Consider the following 20,737-nt stretch of genomic DNA (forward strand, 5'->3'; position numbering starts at 1 on the left):
GTTTTACTCGTATTCCGCGTCATCGTGAAGAAAGATTACAATGAGGAAGTCTGTTGTGTCCCGTCGGAAGGCTGTCGATACCTTTTTCCTTTCCTTTTTTCATAGTTCTCTCTCACGTTTTTCAAGCGAAGAATTGGGTCATTCGGAATTGTTTCTCGACCGATTCATTGTTTCCCCCTAGCCTCGCTATCGATTCGATCCGCTCGTAAGTGCTCTGCCTCGTTCGAAGCCGACATCATTGGAACATGATTATCGTAATTAGTTAATTAATCAACGTCTTCGCTCGTTTCAGGACGCGGGACATACGCGGACCTTTGTTTCTGTTCTTAGCGATTCGAGAGTGTTGACAGCGATTTAATAATGTGTTCATTTTCGTCGGAAGTCTATAAAATCAGCTGTCTATCCTTAATAACGCATCTTTTCCGAGAGAAGATTTGAGCTTTTTTACAATTTTAGGTGCAATAGTGAAACGTAATTCCTGTCGAGCATTGTTCTTGAAGCTGAAGAAAATCTTGCGACGGTTCCAAGGCTGTTCCTTTCTACCGAATCTTGATCTTGATCATTGAAGATAGCTTCGAGAAATTTGTCAAAATCCACAGAAAGCAACAGTTGAGCCGTTTATTTCGAAAGTGGCATAAGTCACTTTGTTTTTAAGTCGATATATTTAAGGGTTTGCGTTTTAACACGTTTAAGAATATGGATGCTAACTTTCGAGATTTACTTGTATTTGTTACCTCAGGATACTGATATTTTTCTCAGTATAAATAATTTCGTATAAACATTAAAAAATCACCACTTTTCATTACGGTAAAGTGACTTATGCCACTTTCAAAATAAACGGCTGAATTGATCACTTGTAACGAGAAAGAAGAGCGACCGAAATTCCTCAGGGAGAAATTCAGGTATTTCTGCGCGAAAGTTCCGACTTCTGAGACATAATTCTATGTATGCAAAACCCGTTAAAATCACTAATCGCTAATTTCTACGAGATTTTTTAATTTACGATCATTCAGATCGCGAAAATTACGACTTATTTGTTCGATATATTGAATAAAAATCGGAACGAACGTCTCATCGTTATTTTTATAAATTAATGAAGAACTCAATAGATAAAATTATTATTAATAAATAAATTAATTAATAGATAAATGAATAGGTTCTGGTGCTCCGTGGATCTAGCGTTAATCAAGTGTGTTAATTAATCTAATGTTAATGTTCAAGTTATTTGCGAAAGAATCAGCAACGAGAGGGATAAGATTTCGGGGCGAGATTTATTTTACAGAAGTTCTTAGAGCGGTATTAATGGTACAGGAGGCGCAATTACAATGCGAAATACATACGTACAAACAGAGAGTCTTCTCGTAGAATCGATCGGGCGGCGTATCGCGCGCCCGAATTGAGCATTGGCACGTACTTAAATTCCTACCGTTCGCAATGACATAATCCGCGTGCACCGTTTACGTCGGCCAATAAATTTCCATCGATCTGTACACCGCGATGTGTCGTTCAATCTCGACAAACGAGTCGCCATTCGATACCCACCCTAAAACGGAACGTTTCGACGGCTCGCAATTTGCAGTAGGACCTCGATTGACCGGCTCAACCCCCGGACCACCGACTGGGGGCACAATTTCCAACATATAATTAAACCGCGTTTATAGTTCCTCGACCGTGATCCCCGATAAAAAAAGTAATTCGCTCGGAGATGTCCTTTCCTTTTCGCGCAGTAAAAAATACATATATATATTATATAATTATATATATATTATATAATATTATAATATTAATTATATAATATATTATATTATATAATATTATTATATATATGTACGTATTATCACTCCCACCGACTTCCAAAATCATAAATTTCAAGGTTATGTAATATCGTGCAACGTTGAAGTCATTCTTCCTAAATGAGCAATTCTTTGATCGCGATTTCTCATCGCTGGACTACAAATTTGTTGTATTTCTGACAAAAATGAGTAGATCAAAAGATCAAATAGAGAACAGTGGAAATGTTTAATAAATTGTAAAACATTACTGCACTATTTTCAACCGAATACAATAAATAGGGAATGAACGAAATGTCTATGCAGCTTCTGCATCTTGCAATTAATGCAGACAATTTTTTTTATCAGACCACAGTCTACTCAACAACAATTATGATGTATCTTTTACAGAACATTTTGAAGTAATTCACTTCTTGTTTCGGCTTGGAATAATTTATAGGCTTAAAATGAAATTTATTTATAGATTTAAAAATAAAATATCCTGTAATTACGCTACGGAAGAACAATTTTTCAGCCGAATACAAACCGTAATGCAATCAAAAAGTGCATAAAGATCCACAGCCCCGTCGACGATATACAAACATCCGCATCTCCCAAACATGGTAATATAAAAATCAGGATTGTAACAAATAAATAGGCGATGGTCCAAAGGTTTAACCGTATGAAAAACAATAAATTAATCGGTCGTGTTTTGTACAGGCAATGCTACTCGCTAGATAGAGAATGATCTTAAAATGTACAGTTAGGTAAATCGAGGTCCTGGCAAATCTTCGTACGGGATTCACGATTATCGAGCTCGAGCCAAGCGATTTCGTTGCTCGTCCAGGATCAGCGACGCCTCGCCCATGATTTTCGCACTCGTTCGGACCAGGAACAATAGCTGGTACTCGTCCATGACGGTCAGGGATGACCTGGTCCTGACCAGGGCGTGAAGAACGTTTGCTCTCTCCAGATCGAGCCATCTTTGAAGGGTGACTTCCCTCTCCCGCGGCCCTCCGAGGGTCACGTCCGCTGGACCCCACAGAGAAAACTCGAGAACCGACTTCACCTGCACAAAGAACACGTCTCAGGTTCTACCAAAGAACCTCGGGGGACCTGGCTGAAAGCTTCGAACTCTTTTGCACCCCAAAAGTCTGCGCCCGGAAAGTTTGTATTAAAAGTCGACGATACATCCTTCATTCAAAGTTTAATAAAACGGCTGGAAAATATCGTGTCCCGAATTTTGGAGAGTCGTTTCAAAGGGAATGCTTCGATCTTTGAACTGGTGTTAGTGCCGATCGCGAGAAAAATTTGTCAACGTTTCTGCAGAGATCTCAATTCGTTCCCGTTCGGAAAGATTGTATTTAGAGGCAGCGGTACACACTTCATTCAAAGTTCGATAAAAGGATTGAAAAAAATCGTACCTCAAATTTTGAGGAGTCGTTTGAAAGAGCAGGTTTCGATCTTTAAGATAGTGTTAACCTTAATCACAAGATAAAATTGTCAAGGTTTTCTACAAAGACTTCAATTTATTCTTGTTTAGAAAGATTGCATTTAAAGTCAGTGGTACATCCTTCATTCAAAGCTCGATAGAAGGATTGAAAAAAATCGTACCTCAAATTTTGAGGAGTCGTTTGAAAGAGCAGGTTTCAATCTTTAAGATAGTGTCAATCTTAATCACAAGAAAAAATTTTCAAGGTTTTCTACAAAGACTTCAATGTATTCTTGTTCAGAAAGACTGTATTAATTGTCGAAAGAACACCCTTCGTTCAATGTTCAATAGAGGGGCTGGATAAAATCGTATCACAAACTTCGAAGGGTCTTCATAAAGGTGAGTCTTCAATCTTTAAACCTATTGTAGCCTCATTCGCGAAAAAAAGTGTTCAATCTATCCGCAAACATTCCAACCTATCCATAGACATACACCTCGTAGCATGATCGATGAGGAAGATGTGTTCAGTTTCCCACCTGCCGTCTCGAGCAAAAATTTCTTTTGAAAATATGATCGACGCGTTGAAAGTAGAAGCTTCGAGCTTTAAATTGAGAAGTGTTGCATTATCGTACGATCCGTTGTCGCGAAGTTACAATCACCTGAACCAGCTGAGAAAAGAACCGTGGAATTCCGAAGGCCGAGAACGATCGATACCGAGAAAGTCATTTAATAATTACTTTCGCGTTGCAGGGGCGAGTGGGGAGTGTTTCGTGATTAGCCCGTAACGAACTAAATTTGATCGTCGTTGTGTACCCAGAGCAGCGAGACACAATTACGGATGCTCGGCGGCACGGCGTTAATTCCTGATTAATTCAGGCGTCGCACTTGTTTCCTACCTGAGACAGGGTGACGGCTTTCTCCCTTATCAACAATTCCTGAATCAAAGGCATCCGGCTCGTTAAGTTCAGCTGCTGCAACGCCAGAAGCGCGCAACGGCACAGCGATACCCTCTCCTGCTCCCTCTCCTCGTTCGTGTCCACGTTCAATCTGTCGGCCGTTACCGAACAATGAGTAAACCAATATCGAGGGAACGTGATTTCTTCGGACGCTAGGTTTACCGACCCTTGAAGAAGATAGAGCCTGTAGTAGGCGTTCTTGTCCTCCCTGCAGAGAACAACGTTGCTCAGACTTCGCGCGGACTCCTCGATACCGCGGGCCTGCAGGCTCTTCAACGCTGTCACGAATTGAAGCAGCACGAACGAGGCTTCCCTGACTGTTCCCTCGTCCTGCATGTCCTTTATCGTCAGCCCGAACGACTGTATGCTGCTCACCTGGAGTCGCGGGAACACCGATATGGTCGCTGAAATTGAAATCGCGATCCTTTTATTCGACAACGTTCGCCGAATGGCGTACCTCACTGTTTGCGCTACGCATGGGACCGAGGAGCGACAATTGTCGAAGCACAGGGTGCGAATCACCTCTTGGTTATCTCTGGAGGCTTCTGCTTATTTCAGATTACAGTAAATTTTCCCTAATTTTCCTTCAACTTGTAAACAAAAATGAACAATTTTGAGAAGAGAAAATACGATTATTCGAGCCTCGCGGCTCATTTTTATGGTTGTCAATCGTTAATAATAAAATCGCTATCTCCTCCTCCCAAATTTTCCATTGTTGCTTGCAAGCTGAGGGAGAATTTAGGGAGAATTTACTTTTTTTGTAGAGACTTTTTTGTATTTCTGAAGACCTCTGATTATATTTTTAGAGATTATTTTATGCAATCATAGTGACGGGTCGGACGATAATGAAATTAGGAGCAATTAAAGAGACAAGAAAATTCATCGGCGTATCACTTGCCAACAATAGTTGATAAAGATGTTACACAAATTTAGAATAACCAATGATCACGAATAGGATAAAGATTTTTTAACTGATGATCACAGATGGGATAAAGATTCTTTAACTACTGATCACAGACAGGAAAAAGATTCGTGTCGCGCCAACGAAAATATTCATTTCATTTTCTTATAATTTTCTAGTTTACAATTTTTATTTCATTTATGCATTCTCTAAATATTTTCAAAATTTTTATTTCCTTCTATTTCTCGTATGCACCGAACAAGACAATATCACAGTATAGATAGTGTGCCGTATGCATCGCTATAATATGCACTTTGCTTTACACTTCGCAGCAATATGCACTGGCAAAATGAATTAATAATGCGAATGCCGTAGAAACGGGCAATCGGCAATGCCCAAAGACAGAGCGTAGCGTCCCTAATTGGTCCCTGAATGCACACCGAATGCGCCGGAAGGAAGTAAAGCTTCCACAATGCGATTCCGCGATAATAAATAGCGGACGCCGGTAAAGAGGGATTATCGCTCTCATAAACTCGGGATTAACGGGGTCCCGTATTAACGAAACAGTGGTCGCCGCGATGAGAAACGGTAACTGAATTTTTCACGAGGCCTTAGTAAACTGCAATACCGAGGAACTGCAGATAATGCAGCTCCGCAGATAATGAATCATCCTGCGTTTAAAATCGATTAAGAGGGGCGGGAGGATTGTAATCGGAAGATTTCCTTGGTGGCGCGAGCATCGAACGGTTACGATTATTGAGGGGCCAATACCGTGAAAGTATTTACACCGCGGGACCGTTTATCGGATAGAAGTTAAGGCCACGGACGGAAAGAGAGAGAGAGAGTGGAGGAGAGAAGCGAAGAAGAAGATAGAAGATATTGAGTGTAGGTGTACCTTCGAGCTGCTTGTTCCCCGGCAGACACGTCCCGCCGGTAATTTCCTTCGGTACGCTGTCTATAAACTCGATTATAGGTGCCATATAAAATTCCTTCCTCGACACGTGTGTGGCCAGATCGAACGCGACGGACAGGCTGACGTTCAGCTCGTTCCACGTCGCCGAATAAAATATTCTTCTACCGACGGTGATCGACGTATTGGTATCGATGCCGAAGTGGCTCAGACGGGGATTCGTATTTTTCAGGACGCGCAGCCCCGTCGCCACTTGCGGAGTTTGGTTCAGCTGCAACAGATCGAAACGGAGATCTGCATTTCTCATGCATAGAGTCCCGTCCGACGTGGTTTAACGGGGAACGATGCACCGAGGCCCGTCGACCGCCAACGTCGTCGCGTCGGACCGCGTAAGTCCTTGCAAACACGACAGTTTATTCGAATTCATAATCTGTCGCCATAATTTCATTAGGCTTCTAATCTCGATCGGTTTTCTGTACACCTACGTTCGTAATTAGTCGGATCTTTGTTTACCGATCTTGATTGTTTTCACACTTTCTGTCGATGTTCGTCATCTTTATTCGCGAATTTCTTCGCAATGATCATTAAAGTTATTATTAAATTTTCTTTATTAATGAAATTATCACTAATTTTTTTTATTATCAAATTATTAATTTGTTTCATTATTGAAATTGATTAATACAATTAATTATGAAAATAGATTGATACAATCGATTATTAAAATTAATTATACGATTAATTGTTAAAACTAATTGATGCAATTAATTAATAAATTTAATTATTAATCAGTTAACTGTGTTCGACGAGTATACTCGTCATAACAGGGATATACACTTTGATATTCCTTATTAAATGATACAGTTTATAAAAGCGATGTATTCAAACAAAATATGAAGAAAATAAAAAATGTTCGGTATAGTCACAGTGATTTACACACTTCTGAAAAATATTACCACAATTAAACTGGTTAACAATTTTACCATGGTAAACATTTAAACCGTGGTATTATCGGAAATAAATATAATAAAATAATCGACAGTGTTTCATCGATACAGCAACACCGATTCGATTCCTGAACGTAATAACGGTAGTACATGGTTATGATTTATGCATATATCCGACTTATTCAGATGTCGGGATAAAGAGGATAAGCGGAGATCCTTGAACTCTCTCCAAGAATCATAGATACCTGTTCGAGAAACTGCGCAAGGGCTTCGTGGTTCGCAACCACCACCGCCCCGTAATTATCCTCGAGGCTCCGATGAACTATGCTGCGACCTCTACGTTGCCTCAATCGGCTTATCCTTAATTCGTCGTCCTTGCTCTTCCAGTCCTGATCCTCCTCCGGGCCCTGAATTTTAAAAATCCCATCGTAAATTCCGCGCGATCTATAGAACCGTTTCCCCAGCAATATCATTAACCAACACCGTTTCATTAAAACGAAAGTAACCCATTCGTGCCGCAATCCGCGTCTAAAAAATTCAAAGAAATTTCTGATCGCGATAACATCTTTTTGTTTCGCGTTAATCGATCAATGCAAACCGACCGGGAAGTTTGAATAAAAACTCGAGAACTCGTCTCGAATCGCGAGAAAACGATTCGAAACGGAAGCCACGCCCACCGCGGAGCGAACTGGGCGTGGCAGAGTCGGCGGGTCGTCGGTGGGGGGACCGGCCTTGAGCCTCGGATCGAACCCGCTCCGGCTGTAGGTCGCGACGGACGTAAAACTCCGGTCTCTAACTTTATTATTCAGCAGCGTATGCATTTTTTCGATCAGCCCGGCCGCCAGTTGGCATGGTAGTTGCGCGCGATCTCCGGCGGAATTCTGCCGGTTGAAGTCGGAAGCAAACCGTGTCTACGGCAAATTGACAGGAAGCTATGTGCGAACGCGGCAGTATTCCGCCGTCACGTTTCGCCGGCGGCGACGGAGCAGACCTACGTAAGTAGAGAAATCGTACCTCATCGCCCGTATAAAAACCGTACGGTGCGTAGAGCTCGCTCTCGGTCTCGCTGCCGCAATACGGGAGCGAAGTCGATCTGGCGAACGTCTGCTGATGAAATTTGAATTCACCGCCGGTCTCCATCGCGTTGCTGTCGGATTTCCTCTTGCTGCTGTGATGAGTTCCGACCGCGTGTCGGAGCTCGAGGCTCGAGTCGCACTCCGGCGAGCTGGAAAGGCACTCGTATACATGACTGTCGTTCGACGTCTGGAACAGTCGGGGAACCGAGGTTAGAATCAGCCGTGTTAACCATCCAACGCCGAACGCCTCGCAGAAGCTCTCCGTCCAACTTGGCGTCTGGGATTGTTGGACCAAGCGAGCTTTACGCAAAACCGTCGTTCGCTTCTGCGAACGAGCTTCGCGTTTGTAAAACTGCCTCGAATTATTCCGGTTCCCTCCGACTCTGATTCGAGGGATTTAGGATCATTTGCGGATTTGCAACCTCTGGTTCTACAGGGTGTTCCAAAATTATGGTTCTTCTTGGAAATTGTGGAGTTCCTTAGGTCATTTGGAGCAACTTTTTCCTTAGCGAAAATGCAATCCGCGACTTCGTTTACGAGTTATTAACGAAAAACAGTGACCAATGAGAGCCGAGCTTGACTAGCGCTAGGCAGTTGCGTCAACGAGCGGTCGAAGTCCAGTTCCTCTGATTGGCTCGGCCGCCTAGCGCTAGGCGAGCTCGCCTCTCATTGGTCAGCGTTTTTCGTTAATAACTCGTGAACGAAGCTGCGGATTGCATTTTCGCTAAGGAAAAAGTTTCTTCAAATGACCTCAGGAACCACACATTTCCCGGAGACACCCTGTATATCCTGCGCAATTGACAGTGGTCCAGCAATTCCAGGCTGAACAGAAGGTGTTCAAGAATTCAGACTCTTCGACGCTAAAATAAATCGGTTCTATATTCTTTACTTGAACAAATTAAGTGCCGAATGTTAACACGAAAAATACACACAATATCAAAGTCATTTAATTAATGACACCGAAACTAGAAAGCGAAAATTTGCCATAGGAAATATCGGTTAATTATAATATTATAATAATTTCATTATAATAATAATTGGTATTATTTTGTGTTCTACAAATCCGAGTAACATTCGATTCGTTCAATATATTGCAATAAAAATAAATTTCGAAGAGCTGGTTAAAAATTAATTTCATCCATTCGTGACTCACGCGTCAATATATTAAAATAAAAATGACTTTCAAAAATCTAGTCAACACTAGATTTACGGAGCACAAAAAACAGCTGTTTCATATTAGTTTATAAAACTAACAATAAGACATTTATCTGATTTTTAACAAGTGTTATCCTAACATTTGCCGTAAGCGACATACGAATTGAACAAATAACTCACAAACGTATCTTTACGATACGAATAATCGTAAATTAAAAAAATTAACGAATTGGTTCCGTGAATCTAGCGTCAAAAATTAGTGTCACCCACAAGTGACTCCCGCGGCGTAGAACGTATCAACGTTGCCGAAATTGCGAAGACTCTCACATCGCAAATGATTGAACCAAGTTCTGAGTCCCAGCACAAATTACAGCAAAAAATATTGAAAAATCTGACTCGTTTTTTGTTGCCACGTCACGATGTTCACGGGCGTCAGCCGCGTTTAGGACTCGTCCTGCTCGCGATGTCTAAATGAAACCGTCTTCATGTAAATCCTGTCGATCTAATCAAGATTTATCTCGGCGTCGATCCCGCCCCGGTATTTAACTCGGCGTCTAAAAACCCGGAGCAATTAAGTGTCGGCAGTCTCGTCCCGATAAATCTCCGTCGATCTAGACCTTAATCTCGACAAATGATCTCGCGCCCGGTACACGAAGCCGTCGGATTAAAACAATAAATAACTAAAACAGAAGCGCGCGGGTCGGAGAGGGTCGGTTGGCAAGGAAGCTAACCGGAAATCGATGTCCAGCTGCGAATCCCCCCGGGACCAGGGACATCTGTGCTCCCGCGGCCGGGGCTCGTCTAAATTCTTAAACACCTTTCCCCGTGGCACATAAAAATCGTTAAAAGCCCGTTAAATAGTAGCATTACCAGGGAATCGGACGCAGTCGGCGCCACGGCCACCGCTACGCCCTCGTAATCCTGATTAAGTGCCGGGCTGGATGATCCGTGTTTCTTGAGGATCGGCTGGGAGGTCGCCTGGTCCCTCATGCTGGCGGTTCGCTGGGGTTTCGAGGGTGCCAACGAGCTGCGCACCTCACCTGTAACATCCTCCGCTGCTGCAGGCACGTCCGCCATCGTCAAGCGCCACGGGTTAGTACCACAAGACACAAGGCATGTCACAAAACAGGCTAGCTAACGGTAACTAGCTAGGACGGTATACGCTTCCAGCGATACTCTGGGGACACCCGCTAACGCGCTAGTATACCCTAAGTTCACCGGGCTGTTTTTGCTGGGTGGATCAAGCGACTAAACGTACAGGTCGACCGAGCATTACGGATTACGGGAGAGCTTGGGGCTCAGAGGGGGCCAGGAACGAGGGGGTCCTCGGGGATTCCGACCAAGTCGGTACTACTCGGAACCAGAGACGATCGTAAGGCGCCCAGCATTCGCTTGCGAATTACTGGACCCTACTGCCAGCCGGTCCCAGTTCGACGGAAGGCAATTTAACTGCCGAACTTTCGGTTACGTTCGTTCGTTCGTTCGTTTGTTCGTTCAAGGGATACTCAGTTTTTGTAGGGCAGTCGAGCCGGTTATCCGCGAGGCAACCAGTTGCGGTCGTTTGTTTTCGGGCACGATTAACTTTATATTTATCGGACAAGATATCGTGGATTTGTTTCATTCGTTTGTTTGGTTTTTAATTGGACCGAAGGCATGGCAATCGAACGCGCAACGGTAACCGACTGCACTACTCTAAAATGGAATTTTTCAGGATGGGTGGACTTTCCAAGGTCGTTCTGCTTTTACACAATCAAATGTTCTTGGGATCTTTGTCGTTGTGGAGTTTTTAAGGGATTTCAACGAGATCGTTGCAACGATTTGTGGAGAAATTCAAGGGAAATTGGTAAGAAATCGTTGCAACGATTTGTGGAGAAATTCAAGGGAAATTGGTAAGAAATCGTCGAGGATGGTTTAAGAATAATTATGGTAGTATAAGAGATCAAAAATAAAAATTTCTATTGGTTATGTCAAGATTATGTCAAGATTCTGTCGAGAGGTAATTTTCAATTCTTCTGAATTCTCTCGATTATTGTCAATTCTATTGGTTATGTCAAGGTTATGTCAAAGTTCTTTTCAGTTCTTTTCAATTCTTTCGATTATTATCAATTCTATTGGTTAAGAATAGATCTAATTTATACGACGAACATTTAATTGTGTATATAATAATCACTAGATTGCGAATCTTTACGCAAAATAAAAATGTCCTGCTCTAATTACAAGATACAGTTGCCTAACCATTTTAATAAGTTGAAAATACTGTATTCCTAAATTCCATAAATTTTTTTACTGTTTTGAACTTGACCGATACATTTTTGTTATAATTGCATAAAAGCCGCAATCATCGTATAAATTCAGTGGAAAGAGGAATTATAGGGCGAGGATTGGTAGCGTTGGAAACTATACTTAACCCCACGCCGTACAATAAATTTAAAAATCAGAACATTTTCGATTGTAACAATTTTCTCGAAGAAAAAGAAAATTTATATTCGTTGTCTGCTTGTATCTAATTGAGCGCATAAACGTTGACGACAAGTGAACAGTATTTAATTCGATCTTAAAAGAACAGAGTTTTCCAAATTTGAAAGAACGATTCATAGTTAACAGGTTAGTATAGTAAATTCTCCCTAATTGACACTCAGATTGTACACAAAAATGGACAATTTAGAAAGCGGAGATACGATTATTCAAGCCTTGCGGCTTGTTTTTATAGTTATCGATTGTCAACAACTACAAGAACGAGCCGCAAGGCTCCATTTTTGTGGGCAATCTGAGCGTCAATTAGGGTGAATTTACTATACTAGAAATCAATCGTCGCAAGTCAGTCTCCGCGAAGTACGGCAAGGTGTTGACAAGCACAGTAATTTCTAAGTATAGTGTTTCTAAGAAGAAATTACTGTACTTCGACGTCGAAGATGGTTAATGCTCGGTGGAACTATACCTAAATACAAGGAATCCTGCGACGACGCCATTTCTCCGTCAGTCGAACAAACCTCTCGACTGTCTTGCCGGCCATTTTTACGTTAATCCAGGCGCAGTTGATAAGCCGACTGCGAATGTTTACGCGAGTTTAGCTTTCCAAACGAAACGTAAAATCGATTCTCGCGCGTTGGCCGCCGCAGTAAACTCATGAACGGCCGTTGCCAGCTCGCAGGTCTTTCGCCGGGGCTGCTTAGAGCCTCGCTAACTACTTTTAGGAACAAGAGACAGTGATTGACACTCCGTAGCGGGGTCAGGCTTGATCGAATTTAAACTTCCAAAGCGGTCGACCAGCAAGTTCTTACGCCGAAGACACTAATAAGGCAGAAGTACCTATTATTGAACGGTTTGCGGGGTGTACAAGATCGTCATCGATTTTCTTACAACACCGAACGATGTCACTGTTGAATATTCATGCTACCGTTCGATAGATCGGCGTTGCCAGATAACGTGATAAATATTGCGAAATATTTATTTCGCACGAAAAATAAAATAATACGAGTAAACTAGCAAAGTACGAAAACACGCACCTATTATGGAACACCGTTTTCGTTTTCGTTTCAAATGTCCGTTCCGCGATAGGGTCATTGAATATGTAACAGGGATGCCAGCTGTTGCATAAATCGGGCCAACGAAAAAATAACCGAGGTACAGTAGAGACCCTTTTATCTGAAAGTTTATTTTCGTAATATCCGGACGCCGAACCATTCTGTTATCTGAAAATTTCATTTTCACTTCGAATCTCATGTCAACGTCCCTGTTCGAGTAAACATTGTTTATTACAGCTGATCGTTACAGAAAGGTACATTTGTACGAATGAATTTTAATTAAAGAACAATGTTGAACGGGTAGAATTTTCACATGCCACTTCCATATGCTCCATTTATATTTTATTCTATCGTTCGCGCTACCGTTTCAAGTTCGGGCCAAAATCGAGCGGTGTTTCATAACGGGTACATACGACCTTACAGTTTCTCGAAAATCTTTTCTCGTAGATCGTTCCATCGCCGCCCACTGTCTCCAAACGCGTGAAACGATCGGCAGCGCGACAGAGGGACTATTTGATCTCCGGCATCCTAAATAATCCCGAGAAGACGCGCCGAACGAACAGGTTCATAGAGGCAAGAAGTCGTTACGGGGGGTGGCGCTGAGCGTTCCATTGAAGCCTTCAAACCCCGCAGCGAGAACCAGCTCGCTCGAAGAAACCATATCCTCGAGGTTCGGGGATGCAGCAGCAGCAGCAGCAGCGTTCTCGAACTCAAGCATGCGGTTTTCGGCTGCCTAGAGAGGAGGCCAAGAGGGGGGAGGGGAGGCCATAGGGGCGCACGATTTCGCGGTCTCGTCGAGCAACCGAAATTTGTTTGTTTGCGACGAAAGGCACGCGGAGCATCTCGGCACGCCGATACCCCTCCCGCGGGGGTGCGGCGGGGAGGGGAGGGGGAAGGGAAAGTAATTACACGGCTAAAGGGTTCAATAGAGTTCTATAAATTCCGCGCGAAGCACGTCGAATTAAGTGCTGCTCGGGAGTTGCCGCGCGCGATCATCGGGAATCCTGGAATTGGCAGGCATTCGTTATCAAGCCATCCCCTTGGCCGTCCCCTGCCCCCTTCGCCCGCGGAACCGCCCCTCGTGCTCTCTCCGCGCAACAGAGAACGAGGGCCGGCGGGAACGGAGGGAGAGAGAACACGATGCTAATATGCAATCAATACATGCGGCGTTAGTTGCACCCAGGCCGGTTAAGGAAACCTTGCGTAACACAATGGTACACGATCGAACGTCACGCCGACGTGTTTACTATTTACAGGAAGGTACCATTGCGGGGGTGGAGCAACGGCGGCGCGCAACGGGGCCGACGTGACGGAGCTGCGTCGACGATATCGATGAACTTTTGATCGAAATCGGATACGTCGATGCGATTCTCTTTTTTGTCGCGTGAAGGCTGGAGTTTCGTCGAACAGGGGCGAAACGGAGAGAATTTGTGAACGCTTCTTAACCCTTTGCAGTCGGGGAGCTATTTTAATTCGAAGTCCAAGAGATGCTTTCTGATCTGCGGTATTTTTATTTTACACGATTCAGTGCAGTTTATGCATCTGAAATTGCGCCTATTGGCAAGTATAATAACTGCGATTTTAACAGTTTTTTTTAAATACAACAAATCTGATACTGTTAGAATTGTTGAATGAAAAATGGTGTAATAATTTTTGGTGGCGCCTCAGACTCGCCGCTCGAGTGCAAAGAGTTACTCTTGAAAATTTATGTTAAATTTGAAATATTCCGACGAAATTGCGATTTGTTCGGCACTGTTGGATTTTTCGTGAGACACCGTGTATATCATTTCCCGTAGATTCTAACACGATGACTTCAAATCCGATAGCGAAATTTATCTACCGCGTCAGGCTTTGGAAAAAGATCGATACGAGCGAAACAACAGACGAAATCGTGACTTTTTTTCGTCGAAATTATTTTATAGTCCGCCGATTTTTCTTCGAAATCCTGGAACGGCCAGGTAAATGCGACCGGATTCGAAATCAGCATTTCAATGTCTATGGAAAATGATATATAACGTGTCGTTACAAAAATCCATCTGTACATGGTGTTCGATAAATCATCATTTTAGCCGGTTCACGCCAAATAAATAAATAAATCAATTTGGAATATTTCAAGTTAATCGTAAATTTTGAAGTTTAAAAATTCTCCATGCTACGTTCTCTCTATCTTTCCCATAATTCTGCAACATTTCAACATCGACATTTTGACTGAAACGAAATTGTTTGTGAAATTATTTGAAATTTAATTTCTATGCTAATCCATAAAAACTTCTCAATTCTATTAAGACTCTCAAGTGGCAATAATATTGAAATAGTAATCGATGTCATACAACTTTGCTTTCCAAGTTTCATTTAACACTAAACCTACCGCGGTCGAAGTGACCGCTTTCTTATTTTGCAATTCTGCGAAAAGACTGTTCCGGGACTCTTTCGTGGAAAACGCTTAAATAAATTATATTATTGGAGCAAGTTTTATAATAAAAACTTTACAAACTCTAAATAAATTCGGTGTTCTCACTTTTGTGAAGCAGTACATGCCAATTAGTATTACTGCTTGGTAGGTTTAGTGTTAATCGATTAAAATACTTTAATTCTACGAAATATTTTAAAACGTTCTCGGCGCGGCCGTCGATGCGCCAACGCGAAAAAAGATTGTGGCGGCTACCTCCAGACCCGCCAGCAGAGGGCTCCTCTTCCCGCTAGTAACCGATCCGCCTCGATCCCTATATATACACAGAGACTTCGTCCTTACTACCCTCACGTCTAAGGCAAGGGTCCGCTAGGATAGCCTTACTGATGAGTAGTCCTCTAGCGGGCCCCGGACGAAACGTCTCCCCTCTCCTTTCCTCGACAACCTAGCACGACACTTCAACCGCCGCCAAAAGATCATCGGTCTATCACATTTCTGTCAAAAGTTCTCCGATTTTTACACAAATTCGTCACTACGGCCCGCTGTGCGGGGACGGAGGGGATGGATGCCAGCCCGAAATGAGACGAGCCCCGTCCTCCACCCTCCGGCTGTCGGTCTGCCCGAGCAAAAGCGAAATCGATTCCTTGTCCAGCGGCCGGGAATGGGAAAAGGTATATTCCGACTAGTCACTCGCTGATAGATCCACTTTTGTCAATGGCTCGGCGGAATATCGAAAAACGGGAGGGGTGTGAGGGGGGAAGAGGGTGCTGGAGGTGGGATCGAACGCGCGACGAAAGAATGCCGCGTTCGCATGGCTATCGTCGGAAATATACCGCTATCGTATTCTGCCGCTTGATCGTTCGTGAATCTGTGTACCATTCGCGGAACGCGACGGTTTCGTCGCACGGGGAACGGTTGTCGGGTGTTACGGGCTTTTTGCTGCACGGCAGGGTTGCGACTTTTCATTTTGCAACCGGTTGAACAGCGATTTAGCTTCTCGGCGATCTGCTACTGGATGATTCCCCCGAGCTTGTGAATGAATTTTATATGTTCGTTCGGGGCAGGTTTCTTTTTTTAAATTCAGCTCGTACAAGAATGAATGGAAAACTGGCCTGTTTGAAAATATTTTGCATATCGACGAAAATGGAAATACAGTAATGTCTCCCTAACTGACGCTTAGATTGTCCACAAGAATGGTCAATTCGTGAAGAGGAGATACAATTATTATTTATATTATTATACGATTATAACTTTGCGGCTCGTTTTTATAGTTACGAATTATCAATAACCATAAAAAACGTGCCACAAGGCTCGAACAATCGTATCTCCTCTTTCCAAATTGTCCATTTCTGTGGACAATCTGAGCGTCAATTAGAGAGACATTACTGTATTATGAACGAATATTTTCATTATTTTAATTCAAGCCCCGAAATAGCACATTGGACTTTCCCATCTGAAAGTTTTGTCCTGCTGCGTCGATTTCAATTTTTTTTCCATCCACGATTATCATAAAATCACTTATCCATTACATTCGTGGAAGCTACATTAAGGGATCTGTCATTTTTTATTTTTTCGGAGATGATCATAGTGAATGAAACATCCTGCACGTGCATCGACCGCTGCGTCAATTTGCAGACTCGAATCTTCATGATTATTACGAACTGTCAGAATGCTGTTCCGGCTGTATTTCTGTTGCATAAAATTTTTCGCGATATCACATCAGCAGATTTTTCATGAAAACTAGATCGACGCTGTTACGTTAAATGATTCGTACAGAATCAGGACAAATAAAACATTCTGCACGAGTATCGACTGCTTCGTCGATGCACAGGCTCCAACAATATCCATGAATACCGATAGAAAACCGGGAGTAGCCAATGTAGTAGCTGGGAAGAACAATCGAACCTTACCGAGCAGACAATTTCTGTAGCAGATTACAGCGGGCACCCTGCATACTAATCCCGATCATTCCCAGAGCGCGCGGTTCGATCGGTCGCATGCGGTTAACGACGAGGCAAGCCGAAAGCGAACCGTTGTCGCAACAACGGCCGTAAAAAGAGGAATATCGACTCGCTCGCTTCCGTTTTCGGTTCGCCGTTTCGCGTCATCGAGGCTTCCGTTCGCTCGTCATGAAGAGAACGCACGCATAATCGCCGCCCATAAACGGGGCGCTCGAACGAACAAAACAGAACGCGGTGGGTGCAACGAACAGAAACACGACCGTCGCAAATCGATCGTCGCAGAGACACGGAAAATCGGATCACGTGACCAAGAAAAGAAGGCTCTATGGTTTGATTTTCTCATTCACAGACGTTTCTTTTTTTTATTTCTTTTTTTTTGTTTTTTTTTTGTTGTATCCAAGCAACAATCGTTTATTTCAGAGACACAGAAATTCGATGTTACATCATTAAAATGTCGTTCTATTTACAAAACGATGTTTCTTTTAATTCGTGTAGGTGTCTGTCCGTGTGTGTGTGTGTTTTGTGGTGTGCGTGTGTGATGATGATGCGTGGACGTGTGGACGTGTTAAGTATTTGCGTGTGAAAGCGTCGATTCATAACAACTTGTATCGTGGTTTTCCATTCGTGTCAGCCATTCTCAAACTTTCTGATCGCACTCTTTCCGTTGTCGTATTCCGTTCGCTGTTCGCGGACGCGATGATGTCTTTCTATTTTCTTTTTCTTTTTCTTTTCTTTTCTATTCTATCCTACTCTTCCTTTTTTTTCTTTTTGCTCGCAGATCGCGGCCGGGCGAATCGCGATCGCAGAACGGGGACACGATGTGTAACACGGTTCGAGACATAATAATGTATCACAGTGGATCGTGAACAATCGATTGTATTATTATTATTATTATTATTATCATTATTATTATTACTATTATTACTATTATTATTATTATCATCATTATTATTATTATGGTAAATAACATCTTCTACGATAGGCAGTTAGTTCCTCAGACAGGCGTAGTAACGTGTTAGAAAAATGTATAAATTCTCTTCTTCCGATTAAATCGTATACACAAGTAGAAAAAACGCGTATGGCATACACTATGCTACGTTGTTACAGAACTCGGCCTCTCGAGATTGTCGCGATCGATTGACTAAAAACCGTCCCTTCGATCGAGCCGTTCATTTTGCTTTGTCAAACGGGAATCGCTGCGTTCGCGCGAGCGCTCTTACGACGAAAACGACGTCCGATCAAGCCGGCCTGTTTGCGTTTTGGATGAGTTGCGCTGATATCGAATCCGTGCCTAATTGGCGATCGTCGCGTGTCGACGTTTAACTTCGGGAGAGGTTCACGTGACCAGAAGATACTGGAAATACGGAGCATCGTGGACCACGTGTGGCTAAGCGCGATCTCGTTCGACCATTAACTGCGGGCACGGAATCCGACGGACATAATGTGCGATACGTGCTATATGTTATTTAATTTCCATACGAACATCGACGATAGAACTACCGAAACTGGTCGAAACGACTGTTTTTTTTCGTTTTCTATAACAATTCTTGATACTAGAAAGACTTTTTAGATTAAAAATTTTTAGATGAACTTCTTTATTAAATTATTGGGTCGTTCGGAAAGTTGTTTCGTTTCTCAAAAAAGATTTCGTTTTGTAAGCTCGTTAAAGAAGCATGTGATACAGCATTTTACGAATCAACGACGGGGCTTCTACGAGTTTTTTTTTATATTTGAAACATTAAAAAATTGTCCTTTATTTTCTCGTGAAAGAACGAAATAACTTTCCGAACGGACCCAATATAATAGCAATCGTATAAAGTTTAAATAAATCCAATCCTGTCATTGTTGTAAACCAATATATGTATATTAGCTGCATTTAGGGCTCGATAGTGCTAGCGTTAATATTGTATTAATTTTATAAACAATATATTCTTGTGAGAATCTGACGGACTCCGTGCCATTATTGTCGTCATTTTGTAAGCCTTCGGTTGAGCGTTTGAATAATAAATATTATCTAAACTATTACTATATTCTACATTGATCTGTTATCAGTCGAGAGACAGCGAGAAAGAGAGAGACGGAGAGAGACAAAGAGGAAGAAGAGAAAGAGAGAAAGAGAGAAGAAGAAAAAGAGAGAAAGAAAGAAAATAAGAGAAGGAGAGATGAAGAGAAAGAGAGAAAGAAAGAAAATAAGAGAAGGAGAGATGAAGAGAAAGAGAGAAAGAAAGAAAATAAGAGAAGGAGAGAAGAAGAGAAAGAGAGAAGGAGAAAAAGAAAAAGAAAGCGAGGAGAAGAGAAAGAGAGGGAGGGAGAGCAAAAGAATTCCTAAAGAACCGTAACGTCTCAGTTTCCATGAAAGCACAGCGAACGCCCAGCTATCGTGCACGAAATCAAAGTGTTCCGTATCAGGGCAACTCACCCCGCTGCCAAAAAGAAGCCACCGCAGAAGTCCCCTGAAATCGCAGGACGCTCCAGCAAGATTCGCGATAAGGTGACTCCGTGCATCCCGGACACTTCACGACGATCGAACGTCGACTCGACGAGACGAGACGAACGGTGATGATATACCGTCGCAGATAAAGGGGGGTCGGTCGTGGGTTATTCGAAGGTCAACCGGCGGTCATCCAGCGACAGGATCGTTCCCGAATACTCGTAGCAACGCGCGCGACGGTACAGAAACAAACAAAAAAAAAAACAAAAAATAATCGAAAACAACGAAACGGTAGAAAGATAAAAATAAAGAGGAAGCAGCTGGCGCGAGGATTCGTGTGAGTATGGCTGTTACAACATCGAGACTTGCCGTGGTTCCATTAGTTACATTGTATGGGCCTGAACTTACCCAGATTCGCGTAAATCGAGTCTGAGGTGGTCGAGGCTGCCGGCTGCCAGGACGACGACGACGACGAGGACGATGACGAAGAGGAGACGGACGACGGGGACGACGATTTCGTGGACTTTTCGCTTCGAGACGGAAGCTGCTTGGTCTCGACCCGCGGTGGCGGCGGTCGGACCGGTTTGCTGGATGGATCCAGCCGGGGCCAATCCTCCAGGGACTGGTTCCGCGGCGGTGGCGGTGGTTTGCCTGGTCTCACTGTAATCACCCAGAAATATCGCGGACCTGTTAGGGATTTTCACGTTTTAACACGTGGCACCCAGGGAATTTAACCTAGACCCTCTAAAACGAACGGTTTCTCTTCAAGCATCCAGCTAACTCGTTTACAGTTTCGACGTGCCGGGTCAAGATAATGTTAAAACCGCGAAATCTATTTCGAGACAGCTGCTAGAATGCTTTCAGTTACCGCCTAATGTGTGCACAGTTTTGCTACAATTCCTGAAATGTTCGCGGGAAAATGCAGCTGACAACAAAGTAGACCGAAGACTGCACGCTTTAAATATTTAACACACGATCGAGACGAACATCTTTTATGGACAGCAAAATCGAGGCAATAATAGTACACTGGAATGTTTGAAAATAGAGTAAGAAGTTTAAACTTCTTCTAAAACCTTGATTAATGATGTGAACATTTTTCTTCCATATTTTAATTCAACCCATAAAACGATGCTCTGAAAACTGTCCACTTCAAACATCTAGTACATCGTCGAGATAAATGAAATATCCTGCATGAACAGCAGTTATTGGAGCAATAATAGAGCAATAATTGGAGCACTGTAATGTTTAAAAATAGTCTAAGAAGTCAA

At 42.9% G+C, this 20,737-nt stretch overlaps 1 protein-coding gene across 5 annotated transcripts in view; it reads right to left on the bottom strand.

The window, feature by feature from the left end:
- Positions 1 to 1,252: 1,252 nt before the first annotated feature.
- Positions 1,253 to 20,737, bottom strand: part of LOC117228246 (uncharacterized) — a 119,004-nt gene continuing 99,519 nt past the window's right edge. For 4 of the 5 annotated variants that reach the window (XM_033483959.2, XM_033483952.2, XM_076526430.1 and 1 more), the window contains 8 exons: positions 19,878 to 20,129; positions 10,014 to 10,201; positions 7,927 to 8,175; positions 7,158 to 7,319; positions 5,954 to 6,239; positions 4,324 to 4,561; positions 4,098 to 4,248; positions 1,253 to 2,838 (listed from right to left, as the gene is read on the bottom strand). In XM_033483959.2, the coding sequence (XP_033339850.2) occupies positions 2,578 to 2,838; positions 4,098 to 4,248; positions 4,324 to 4,561; positions 5,954 to 6,239; positions 7,158 to 7,319; positions 7,927 to 8,175; positions 10,014 to 10,201; positions 19,878 to 20,129 (1,787 nt within the window). In that variant the 3' untranslated portion in view covers positions 1,253 to 2,577. The remainder of the gene's footprint in view (positions 2,839 to 4,097; positions 4,249 to 4,323; positions 4,562 to 5,953; positions 6,240 to 7,157; positions 7,320 to 7,926; positions 8,176 to 10,013; positions 10,202 to 19,877; positions 20,130 to 20,737) is intronic. The other variant, XM_033483970.2, reaches the window with a different exon arrangement.

This window comes from Megalopta genalis, chromosome 15 (genome assembly GCF_051020955.1).
Source record: "Megalopta genalis isolate 19385.01 chromosome 15, iyMegGena1_principal, whole genome shotgun sequence".
Taxonomy (NCBI): domain Eukaryota; kingdom Metazoa; phylum Arthropoda; class Insecta; order Hymenoptera; family Halictidae; genus Megalopta; species Megalopta genalis.